This window comes from Peromyscus eremicus, chromosome 13 (genome assembly GCF_949786415.1).
Source record: "Peromyscus eremicus chromosome 13, PerEre_H2_v1, whole genome shotgun sequence".
Lineage (NCBI taxonomy): Eukaryota > Metazoa > Chordata > Mammalia > Rodentia > Cricetidae > Peromyscus > Peromyscus eremicus.
In genome coordinates this window covers 8,993,960-9,004,936 of record NC_081429.1, presented here as the reverse complement: position 1 = coordinate 9,004,936, position 10,977 = coordinate 8,993,960, and the positions used below count along the sequence as shown (strand labels likewise).

At 53.4% G+C, this 10,977-nt stretch overlaps 2 protein-coding genes across 2 annotated transcripts; both read left to right on the top strand.

The window, feature by feature from the left end:
• Positions 1-1,781: 1,781 nt before the first annotated feature.
• Positions 1,782-2,718, top strand: Otos (otospiralin). The gene is made up of 3 exons (XM_059277962.1): positions 1,782-1,839; positions 1,977-2,003; positions 2,534-2,718. The coding sequence occupies exons 1-3, from the start codon at positions 1,782-1,784 to the stop codon at positions 2,716-2,718; spliced, it is 270 nt and encodes an 89-aa protein (XP_059133945.1).
• Positions 2,719-4,591: 1,873 nt separating this feature from the next.
• Cops9 (COP9 signalosome subunit 9) lies at positions 4,592-10,113 on the top strand. The gene is made up of 3 exons (XM_059278150.1): positions 4,592-5,326; positions 7,024-7,096; positions 9,865-10,113. The coding sequence occupies exons 1-3, from the start codon at positions 5,264-5,266 to the stop codon at positions 9,900-9,902; spliced, it is 174 nt and encodes a 57-aa protein (XP_059134133.1). The 5' UTR covers positions 4,592-5,263; the 3' UTR covers positions 9,903-10,113.
• The last annotated feature ends 864 nt before the right edge of the window (positions 10,114-10,977 follow it).

The window sequence follows — 10,977 nt, the reverse complement described above, 5'->3', positions numbered from 1 at the left end:
GCATAAGTAATAGAGAGCTGCTGACAGTGGGCCTGTTTAATTTAGTATTCTTATGCAAAAGGAATAAACTGAGAAAAAGACACACCCAGAAAGGGAGGAGAAAGCAGACACCCAGGTTCCCCTCCCAGACCCATCGCTGCTTATTAACTCCAGACTTTTCTAAGCTCAGTCTTATGTTAGCAAACCAGTTTTAAAGGCACCACACATTTCCTTCTATGCCATGTTTCTACCACAGGTGTCTTCAGATACAGGCTCATCAGCGGTGGGCAGGTGACTACCACACCCTGGAGGACCTCTGATGGCCAGATGCTCAGGCTCAGGGTGTCTGCTCTTTTGGGTTCTGACTAGACCCCTTTCCCTTCGCCAGGCTGTCCGTGCCCGTGCTGTAAATCACAGCTGTGAGCACAGCTGTGCTGCCCTGACTGTCCTTGTGAATCATATACCTGGAGGTGGCTCATGGATCCTGACATAATGGCTCATAAAAGCAGCCTCACCTCTTGTGGCACAGAGGCCAGGGTTCTGGAAATGAAACCTGGAGGCTCTCTGCTGCGTAGCTATATGCCAATACTACCGGGCTGTACCCCTCTCTGGGTCTCTGGTTATATTTAGGCTGCTACTTGGGAAAGTATAAGTCATGAATTGTTTGGATGAGGACTTAAGAGACAACTACGATGAATCTGGGACCCTTGGGCCACACAACTCCAGGACGGGGTAGCAGAATCCTTGAGAGTCCCGAGATTTGGGGAACCATGGAGATCATTACCCTGGAAACAGACCCTGTGTCCAGTAGGGTGCTAGGACCCCCAGGGGCACAATGGAGACCATTAACCTGGACATAGGCTCTGCGTCCAGCAGCGTTGAGACCTCAGGGGTGGGGCCACAGAGCTGCACTTACTTGGACAGGTGGGCACAGGTTCTAGTAAGGGATAAGCACAGTAGCCTGAGCCAAAGAATCTCTGTTAGCTGCTGATATTCCCTTGGCTGGGACAGTGTCCCCCCCCCCCCCCACCGCAGAGGCTTGGAGGAAAGCTCTGGTCTGGGGAAAGGGGTCCAGCCTGGCTCCACACTTCCTGTCCTGGCTGCTCTGCCAGTGTCCTGGGTGAGGGAGTGTCTGCAGGCTTACTGAGGAGGCCATGGGATCACAGAGGGTCCATAGCACAGGACTGGGGTCTCAGCAGCTCCTATATCAGATTTAGAATGGCTCTCCTTGTGAGGAGGAGGGGTATTAGCTGCACCCATGCTGAACTCGGCTTTGAAAACTGATGGATTTGATCTGTGATCCAATTCCCCCAGCTGCTCCCCCAGCTCCTCCCTCCAGCCAGCAGGGAAACAGAGACCCATAGTCCTCTGCCTGGGGATGAAATATTCAGTTTGATGGCTTGGGCGGGTGGTGCTTCCTTCCTTGTCCCCAGCCCTCCTATAAAGAGGAGCCTGAGCGTTGGCAATTGCCCCACAAGGCTGCAGATTGGGCGGAGTAGACCAGCAACACGGTACCCTCTGGGAGGGTTTGGACTGCTCTCTCTACAGATAGGGTGAACCTGATGTGTGTGGTGGGGGTGCGGGTGGGGAGTCATCTCTTAAATAGTCAAAATTAATAAGATTTCACTTCAGAGTAATGGCTTAGGAAATCAGAAACAGAAGTAGCTATGAAGATGCTAGGGCTCCCAAGGGTGGTCCACTTTGGGGTGGCAGGATGGGCCAGTCCTAGGGGGCAGCAGCAGCATCCCTGGCTTCCTCCTGCTGCAGGTGGTCCTGAGTGTATTGAGTGCACCTTGGTGAGGATGCAAGCCTGCGTGCTGTGGTGGCTGGCCCTTGGCATCCTGCTGGCGATTCCTGCAGGTGAGGGGCCACTCTGGGCCTGGACGGAGCCATAGCTTCCCTGCCTCTCCATGTCTCTCCTCCACACTGCCCTTGCTGAGGTCTGCAGTGGTTAATGGAGGGTTACCCTGGGTGATGGCTCTCCTTTTCTTTTGCAGGAGCCAAGCCGATGCCCGAGGAAGCAGGTACATTTTTTTTCGATGTCTTTCCTTTCGCTGGCATAAGTTACTGGTACAGGCAGGTGGGTGGGGAGCAGAGGTTGCTTATCCCCAGCAGACACAGAAGAGCGGGAGCCCCAGCTCTCCTGGGAGTATGACAATGTAGATGCCGTTGCCAGCAGGGAGCTGTGCATGCTGAGGGATCCAGGACAGCATCAGGTCGGCCTTGTCTTCTGTCATGTGGGAGCACCGAGACAGAAGGGAGATGGATGAGCCCTCAGGGTCCCACCCTCAGCCTGGGCTCAGACCCTGGGTTCTCTCAGGAGTCCCAACTCAGCCCAGTCCCAGCAAGGTGGCCTGTCCTGTGCCCTAGAACAAGGGTGCTGTGTTCTCTGAAGCCTCATCCGGCATGATGCCTGAGCCCCTCGTCCATCACCCAGCTGCCTCCCTGCCGAGCATCTCCCCATGGGGGACACCATCCATGTGCCCTGGCTGTAGAGGGGGTGTTCTTCCAGGGATGATGGACAGGCCCTGAGGTGCTTCCCCGTGTCTTTCAGACCCGTACACTCAGCCACCAGCCATGCCCTACTGGCCTTTCTCCACCTCTGACTTCTGGAACTACGTGCAATATTTCCAGACCCAGGGTGCCTACCCACAGATTGAGGACATGGCCAGAACCTTCTTTGCCCACTTCCCTCTGGGGAGCACCCTGGGCTTCCATGTCCCCTACCAGGAGGACTGAGCAGTGTCCAGTCTGCTGCCTGCCTGGCTGCACTGGCTGGGGCCTAAGGTGGTCTAAAGACACAGTGATGGGCAAGGGATGGGACTCGTGCTCAATAAACTCCCCATGAAGATGCATAACACCCCGGTGGGTTTCTTTCAAGGAGCCGATATGTGCTATATCACTCTGTGAATTTGCTGGGCTTTATTCTGATGAGTACTGAGCACGTCTTTAATAAAAACAGGCATGGTTTCTATTCATACGAGTGTCAATCAGGTCTTGCACCCTTAGGTATCACCTTGTCATTCTACCCTCATAGTGACCCGGGCGTGGGCTGCAGTGGCCCTAGATTGTAGGTGAGGAACCTGAAACAAAGACACCGGTACAGCCTGACTTGTCAAAGCCACGTGCCTAGTTAGGCAAGCCAGACAGCATCCCAGGCAGCTCCTCCCCTTGGCTGCCTATGAACAGCAGTCACATTGGGGCCAGGCACCCATGCTTAGTACAAAGCATATTCCTGGGAGAAGCAGGAATCAAGAAGTCATATCCCTGTCCGTGAGGGAGAATCATAGCCCACACTCAGTCTTTGAGGGAAAGATTCCAGGTTGAGGCTGCTGGGGGAAGGGGATGGCCACCCTGGGTAGCCCTGTGGGTGTGGGAGGATGTGCAGACAGTGTAACATAGTTCAGGTGCAGCCGATGTACAATTGGTGAGCTTCCCCGGCATACAAGCCAAGAACACACTGGTTAATGCCCCCTCACACTAGTTGGGAGAGAAACTGAATACCAAGCTCCTCTTGACTGCCAGCCTGTCTCAGCGTCCTTGCTGTGACCTTCACTTGGGCATCTCAGGACAACACTGACCTGGCATCTGAGGCTCTCCAGTCATTGCTTACTTCTCCCAGATCCTGCACTTAGGCTGGGGGGTGGGGGTGGGGCACACAATGACCGCCCAGGCCACAGTTCCCGTTGTATCTTGGCTAGGACGGTTTCCCTGGAGCCGTCTTCTCCCTTGACCCCCATGCTCACTCTAGCAGCCCGGACCCTGAGCGCTTGACTTCTCAGAGTTGTTACAGGAAAAACAAAAACAAAACAAAACAAAACAAACAAGCAACCACAACAAAATGAAACGGTCCCTGAACACTGTAAAATCAGAATAAGGGAGGCCATCCAAAGCCATTGTGACAGGTACAAGAGCCATAGCCTTGTACTGCATGGAGAGACTTGGCTCAACAACGTTAGCAAACAGGGACTGATTGACAGTCAAGGAGTGGGGGTGGGGTGGGGGGGAGGTAGATGGGAAATGACTCAGGAGTAACAGGGGTTTTGCTGACGGAAGGGTCGGAGGACACCATCTGGGGATAGTGGAGGGTGATGAGCCTTATATCAGACATGGAGGGCTGGCAGATATCAGTTGGTTTCTGGCTTCTTGCTACATTGACTTCACAGGGATGTTTATTAAACCTACCTAGATCTTGGGGCTGGAGAGATGGCTCAATGGTTAAGAACACTGACTGCTCTTCCAGAGGACCCAGGTTCAATTCCCAGCACCCACATAGCAGCTCACACCCGTCTGCAACTCCAGTTCCAGAGGACCCAACATCCATGGCGAAACACCAATGCACATAAAATAAAATAAATAAATAAATAAATAAACCCCTAGATCTTAGAAGGAGGCGCACAGAGGGTCCTAGGGGCACATCCAGGAGCCTCACTAGAATAGTCTAGACTGTCAGAGCATCTCAGGCTTTCTCTCCCAATGGACCTCCCTCCATCCCTTCCTCGTCTCTTTTTCATTCATTCTTTAAAAACCATGGTACAATACAATATAGCACCCTAAAATGAAACACCTCTCAGTGAACACACCACTGATATAACGGACACCCCTCAACATCGGCCACCCCCAAGCCACTGCACTGCGGCACTTCTAGGAGTTTCGCTGCCCTAGGGATCTCATAAGAGTGGGGGCACAGCGTTTGTTTTATTTCACGTAACAGCATCTTCGAGGCTCGCCCATGCCCATGGGTTAGAAATCCCTTCTTAGGTAAGACTCCACACCATCCCACCGCGTGGATAACGCCTGTTTTGGTTTTGTCTGCGCACATGCATCGGTGGGTACTGGGCTGCTTCCTCCACTTGACTGAGGTGATCCTGAGCGATTGCCGAGTGAACCCAGGCTGGGATTCCGGGTCACGGCCACTGTGCACAACTTTTGGATGTCTGCTACTCCTAGCAGCGCCTGGGGGTCCAATTACCCCCACCTTCTCGCTACCGCATTACCGCCTGCGGTATCTGTATAGTAGCCATTCTGGCGGTTTTGAACTGCATCCCTTCTGGGACACGGACAGTCTCCTTTCTCCGCCAACTACTCGTGCTCGTGGGGTGCTGCAGGCCCTTTAACCGGTCATCGCCGCCCTAGCCTCCTCCGAGGGAGAAAGCTCAGATGCCCAGGAGCCCGGTCGGCGGGCCACCACCGAGTCGCGGTCCTCCCGCGTCTAGACCTGTTCGGAGGCACGCCGGAAGTGGATGAGGCTGGCCGGAAGTGAGCGCAACGCCGCAGCCCCGAGATGAAGCCGGCCGTGGATGAGATGTTCCCCGAGGGCGCGGGGCCCTACGTGGACCTGGATGAGGTGGGGCTGCGGCAGCGCGGAGCGGGGCGCGGGGGCGGGAGCACGGCCCGCAAACACGCGCGGGAGCCCACGCCCTTGGGGATCCAAAAGCTGCAGGCCGGTGGCGACGGTCGCAGGGCCGGAGTCCGTGTTGGTGGTCCTGACAAAGGGAGAGAAATCCCAAGCGAGGCCTATGGACTGACTGGCCGCCAGCACCAAGCCCTGGGGGCAAGGGCAAGAGGCGATGTGTGGCATTTGTGTGCATTGCGCTGGGACTCGGTGAATTCGTGTAGACACACAGTTTTGGAGCGGTCTTATGCCTTAGGTCTCCAACATGGTCACAGAGCGATTTTAATCTGCAACAGGTGTTCCAGTGAGGTGGCCGGCTCTTGTAGCCTCTTGCTCCCCTCAAAGCTCAGCGAGTAGAGAGATGCTCAGATGCAGCCCTGTCCTTAAGAGAGGTCAGGTATGGCCAGAAGAGGCGGATTGCAAAACCGAAGTGTAATAATAGCAAGGGTAGGGGGTGGGGTGTCCTACAGAAGTACCCATGGGATTTTGGTTGGCGCAGTTGAGGCTCAAAAGAGGAGCTTCCCTTGAGTCAAATGGTGAAGGATATGTCCTGTTGTCATGTAGACATGGAGGAAAAGAGCCATCGGAGCAGAGCTCGGGAAGAGTGATGTTCCCTGGCCCACAAAAGGAAGGGAATGCCATGTAGTTGGGCATGGAGGAAGGGGAACAGGCAGGGCCGCATCATGGAGCCTGCAGAATGAGTGTATGGGCTCTGTGATCCAGTGTTGAGGCCGTTGTGTCCAGCCCCAAGCTCCTCAGTACTGGAGCAGGTGGTGTGAGGGCTTCATAGTGAGGAGACACAGGCCGACTTCCTGTGGAGGTTGGTCCTTTGGAGGCTCTGGAGTTTGGATGTGTAGGGAGACAGTAGAGAAATGGAAACAGGAAGGATTAAGACTGGAAGAGGTTCTGAATGAGGCAGTGAAGGTAGGGGGAGCTTGGTCAGGATTTCAGAGGCAGAGTCTGTATGGCTTACTGTGGTGATGGGGTTGGGGAGGGAGGCAGAGAGTCCAGAGAGCAGATTTGAAAGGGAACAGCAGAGGTGTTCAGCCGTTTGAGAACCAGGAGAGGGTTGAGCATGCAGCCTTGGGGCGTTAGGGCCCAGGCAGAAAGGGGCCTGGGCCAGCTGTCCAGGGCGCTGCTGCCTGAGGTCTCTGCTCCTGTCTTCCGGGTAACTAAATGGCACAGAGTCCCAAGAGCATCATATCTCACAGATTGGGTGAGGCCCAATTTGACCACCACCATATGGTGGCCGCCCTGGAGGGTCCTCTGAGACCAGCATCCCAGACCTCAGTGCTGGGATGGTCAGCTTCCCAAGGGGAAGGGCTGTGTTCTCAGTCAGCAGACTTGCTGCTGCACTTCTGTGGCCTGTGCCATGGTCCAGGAGGGGGCTGAAGACCCCAGCAAGAGAGTCCTACACAGGGCAATGCCAAGGAGGACTCAAGGACCTCGGGACCTTGAGAGACCTCTAAAATAATTTGCTTGGCTTCCTCATTCACACTACTCCCTTTGTCTGGAAAATTCTGGCTCCAACTTGAGCATTCTTCCTGTCACCAGTGTTCTGTCCCAGGGAGTAGGATGGATATGGTAATGGACCTACCACCTGCTTTTAGAAAACAAACACATGAAGGACCTCACCTTTCATTCTCCAGGCTGGAGGGAGCACCGGCCTCCTGATGGACTTGGCAGCTAATGAAAAGGCAGTTCATGCGGACTTTTTTAATGGTGAGTGTGCCAGGATTGGGTGCCAGGCTTAATCTGAATTTCCTCTGCCGTAGGCAGCTTTGTGTCATGGATAATTTGGATCGTGGAATAGTGTAACCCAGAGCTTATGCCCTTCTCAGTCCTGTGCCAAGTTTATGGAGTGGTCACCTGGCTGTTAGCTCTGGCTGTCAGCCCTATTTGAGGGGAAAAACATGAAATAAATCCCTGCCCAGCTCACTACCCAAGGTTGAGTTTGAGCACTGGTATGGATAGCATATGCAAATGGACACATTGCTTATGGCCTGGATCCCAGACCTGGGCATAGGGACCTTCCCTCTGCTCTGTCCTATTGGTGGTTTGTGTCTAATCTTTCCTGGGTCACACCTGTTTGCCCACCTGGATTCTCATGTCCTCTGCTGGTTTTGTAGAGGGACAGCTGTGCTGTACTTGAGTTCAGCCTGTGTCTGAAGTCAGGACAGAGGGCGTACTTCTGTCTCATCGCTCAGAGCTTTCTTGGTTAGAATATTTTACCAAAGAAACAGTGAAAGCCGACTGTAAAGTCTCCAGGCATGTGACAGGGCACGTACGTCTTGGCTTCTGATTTCTGAGGGATTCATTCCTACTAGTTAACCCTTACTTAGGTTCAAGTGGCATATGGAAGTTTAGACTCAGTTTCCTATTGGGGGGTAGGAGTGTTTTTCTCCCCTTTCATCCCACCTTAGCTCTGTGGTGCATGGCTTTCCAAAGACCCGTGACTCATCCTGCCATGTTGGTTTCTAGCTTACTAGGGTCCTGAAGTCCTGAGTCCAGATGGGTTTGGGGGCTCACTGGCAGGTGGCTGCTGCTTGAGTGGGGAAGCCATCTGTCAGATGGTGCATTCCTCCCTGGGGACATTGCTTCTCTCCAATTGGTGTTAGAAGGGGCTGAGGGTGACGGGGGGGGGGGCAACACATGTAACACTGGAGCCTTCAAAGACATTTCTCTAAATTCTCTTCAAGGAGTAGATGGAGCAGGACTGCTTCCCAGCGCAGCCTTGTGGGCCCCTGGGAGGCTCCTGGCTCTGTGGGGTGTGCCACCTGAAGGGCTCGTAGTGTTGAAACAGGACTCCTTCAGAGTCCCATTCATCTGGGTCAGCTCACGGTCCTTGAGGGACCAGCTGTCACCGTGGTCACTGCGTGCGATCCTATAGGCAACAGGTGGCCTGGCCTGCACTGTTAGGGAGCACCTGGTACCCTGGGCAACAGACACCCAGCTCCCAGTGACCATGCTGGACAGGGAAGGAATAGAAAGGGTCCCTGTCTCTGCTCCTGCCTACTCAGTGCCTGAGCTCAGGAGAGTGTGTGCTGTTCCACAGTTCGTGCCAAACCCCGGTGCTCAGGAAGCTGTTTATTGTGGGAGGCCTTTGAGACTTTTGGCTCCTTAGACAGATGGGCTTTGGAGCTGTTGTCCGGTGGACATGGGTCCTAACTGGATCTGACTCTCTCTTCCCTTCCTGTGGTTTATAAATAGTGGAGATCTACACAGGCTGCAGACAGGCAGATGAGGGCCCTGGCAGGCTGGGCAGTGTTGTGTGAAGAGCACTATCATAGGGCAGCGTCTCTGGTGACAGGAGTGGTGTCAGGGCAGTAACCACCCAGAGAGACAGGTGATGCCGAGGTCAGGAGGCGGGAGAGTGGAGCATCCTGCATGGCCAGAGCTGCACTGTGGACATGGCCTTTGCCCAGAAAGGCCTAGTGTGGGGAGACAGGAGGCTTCCTGCCTGCCCGTCAGCTCTGGCCGCCCAGGAGACAAACTCTGTACACTCTACTCTCCCAGTGCAGGGACGGCACTGCTGGTGTCCTCACACAGGGATGGCCTCCACCCTGCAATGTGGCTGTGCATGTGTCCACAGCACCCCGTGTGCTTTAGTAAAAATGCCTTCTAAATTAAAACGTGATTAATTGTAGCCGGAAGATTTCCTGTGCCCCGCCCGGCCCACAGCAGCTTATAAAATAATCACTCAGAGGCTTAATATTAATTACAAACTGTTTGGTCTATGGCTCAGGCTTCTTTCTAGCTAGCTCTTTGATCTTAAATTAACCCTTTTCTATTAATCTATGTTTTTCCACGTGGCTTCATGGCTTTCCCTGTGTTCCATTACATCTTGCTCCCCCAGCAGCGCTCAGCGTCTCCTCCAACCCTGCCTTTCTCCTCCTGGTATCTCTGCTTGGATTTCCCGCCTGCCTCTAAGCTGCCTTGCCATAGGCCAAAGCAGCTTATTTATTAACCAGTGGTAGCAACACATACTCATAGCGTATAGAAAGACATCCCACAGGCTCAGGCTTATTATTAACCAGCTCTTACAACTTAACTCAACCCACTCCTATTAATCTATGTTTTGCCACGTGGCTTCATGGCATTACCTGTTCTCTCACATCTTGCTTCTCTTGGCGGTGTCTGCTCTGACCCCGCCTTTCTCCTCCCTGTCTCTCTCTTGGATTCCCCGCCTGGCTCTGTTCTGCCTTGCCATAGGCCAAAGCAGCTTATTTATTAACCAATAGTAGCAACACATATTCACAGCATACAGTAAGACATCCCACACCAATTAAGAATATACTGTAGACGGTACTATCCTCCAGAGTTCCATCTGCTCCCCCTGGCTGGATAAAGTTGAGAGCCTTCTTGGGGAGTCCTCTGCTGTCTACCACTTCCTCTGCCTTTCCAGCTGTTGTCAAATTCATTTTGAAGCAGTGTCCTCTCTTGCTTGTTCGGTACTTGTTAATGCGGGTTTTTTTTTTTTTTTTTCGTAGATTTTGAAGATCTCTTTGATGATGATGATGTCCAGTGAAGCTGTCCAGTCGTATATGCTCCACATTTGTGATGTGTCTCGAATTTCTCAGGACAGGATCGGATGATCATAGAGACCTTGCAGAGATCACTAGAAGTCAGGACCTGGTCAGCCAAAGGAGGGGGACTGTCTGAACCAGCTGAGCGCTGCTGTCTCTGAGAATGCTAGCCCCTCGTTCTTACGTAAATTAAAAACAGTACCATGACACGCAGGGTAATTGTAATTCCTGACTTGTGGATGAGTGTCGCAGTCTCCTCCTCCCCTTGTGCAAACACACCATGCTGCTGCTTTCCATGTGCAGCGACTGGGGATGCACTGTCTGGGCCAGCATGGGCTGTGCAGGCTGTGCAGATGCCTGCCAGAGCACTTTGAAGACCTGTCTAAAGCTGCCCTTGCCCTGTGGATGGAGACCCCTGCGCACACATTTTTCTTCAGCTCCTTCTCAGAGCTGCTCCTATTGCAGAACCCCAGGTGGAAAGATTCGGGATGCCTAGAGTGGTGATTTTAAGGAGGTGCCATCTCCATGAGAAATGCTGACTGGTTCTTCCCGAAGGAGGATACAGAGGCTGTGGGGGACAGTTTTAAAAGACTTACTAGCCAAGGTCACAAATGGCTGAGACAGTTAAGATTACTATTTCGTATCAGTGTCACAGTGAAGTCTTGAGGAGGCCTTTACCAGGTTCCACTGTTTACACTTTCAGAGCAGGAGTTGCCAGTGCCCTAGTGTCCTTGGCAGACAAGGATGCTGGTGTCTGAGGTGCTTCCTGGTTTGGGGATCCCCAGTCTTCAGCATGTAGGAAAGACCTCAGGTAAAGTAAAGAGAGCTGTGTAGTAACCACTCACATGTGCAGAGAACCTTGTAAGGACACGGCGTGGCCAAGAGACCAGAGCTAGGAACCCCAGAGGACTGCCTTCTGGCCTTAGTTCAGACTAGTGTAGTCCAAGCTGCATCAGGGTAGTGATCTACACATGTGAGCCTGTGCATGCTCTGTGGTGTCCACCTTTCCCTTCACAGACGCCCTGCCGCTCCTTCAGTGCTGAGGAGAGGAGGGAGCTCCCTCCTCTCTGACCTGTC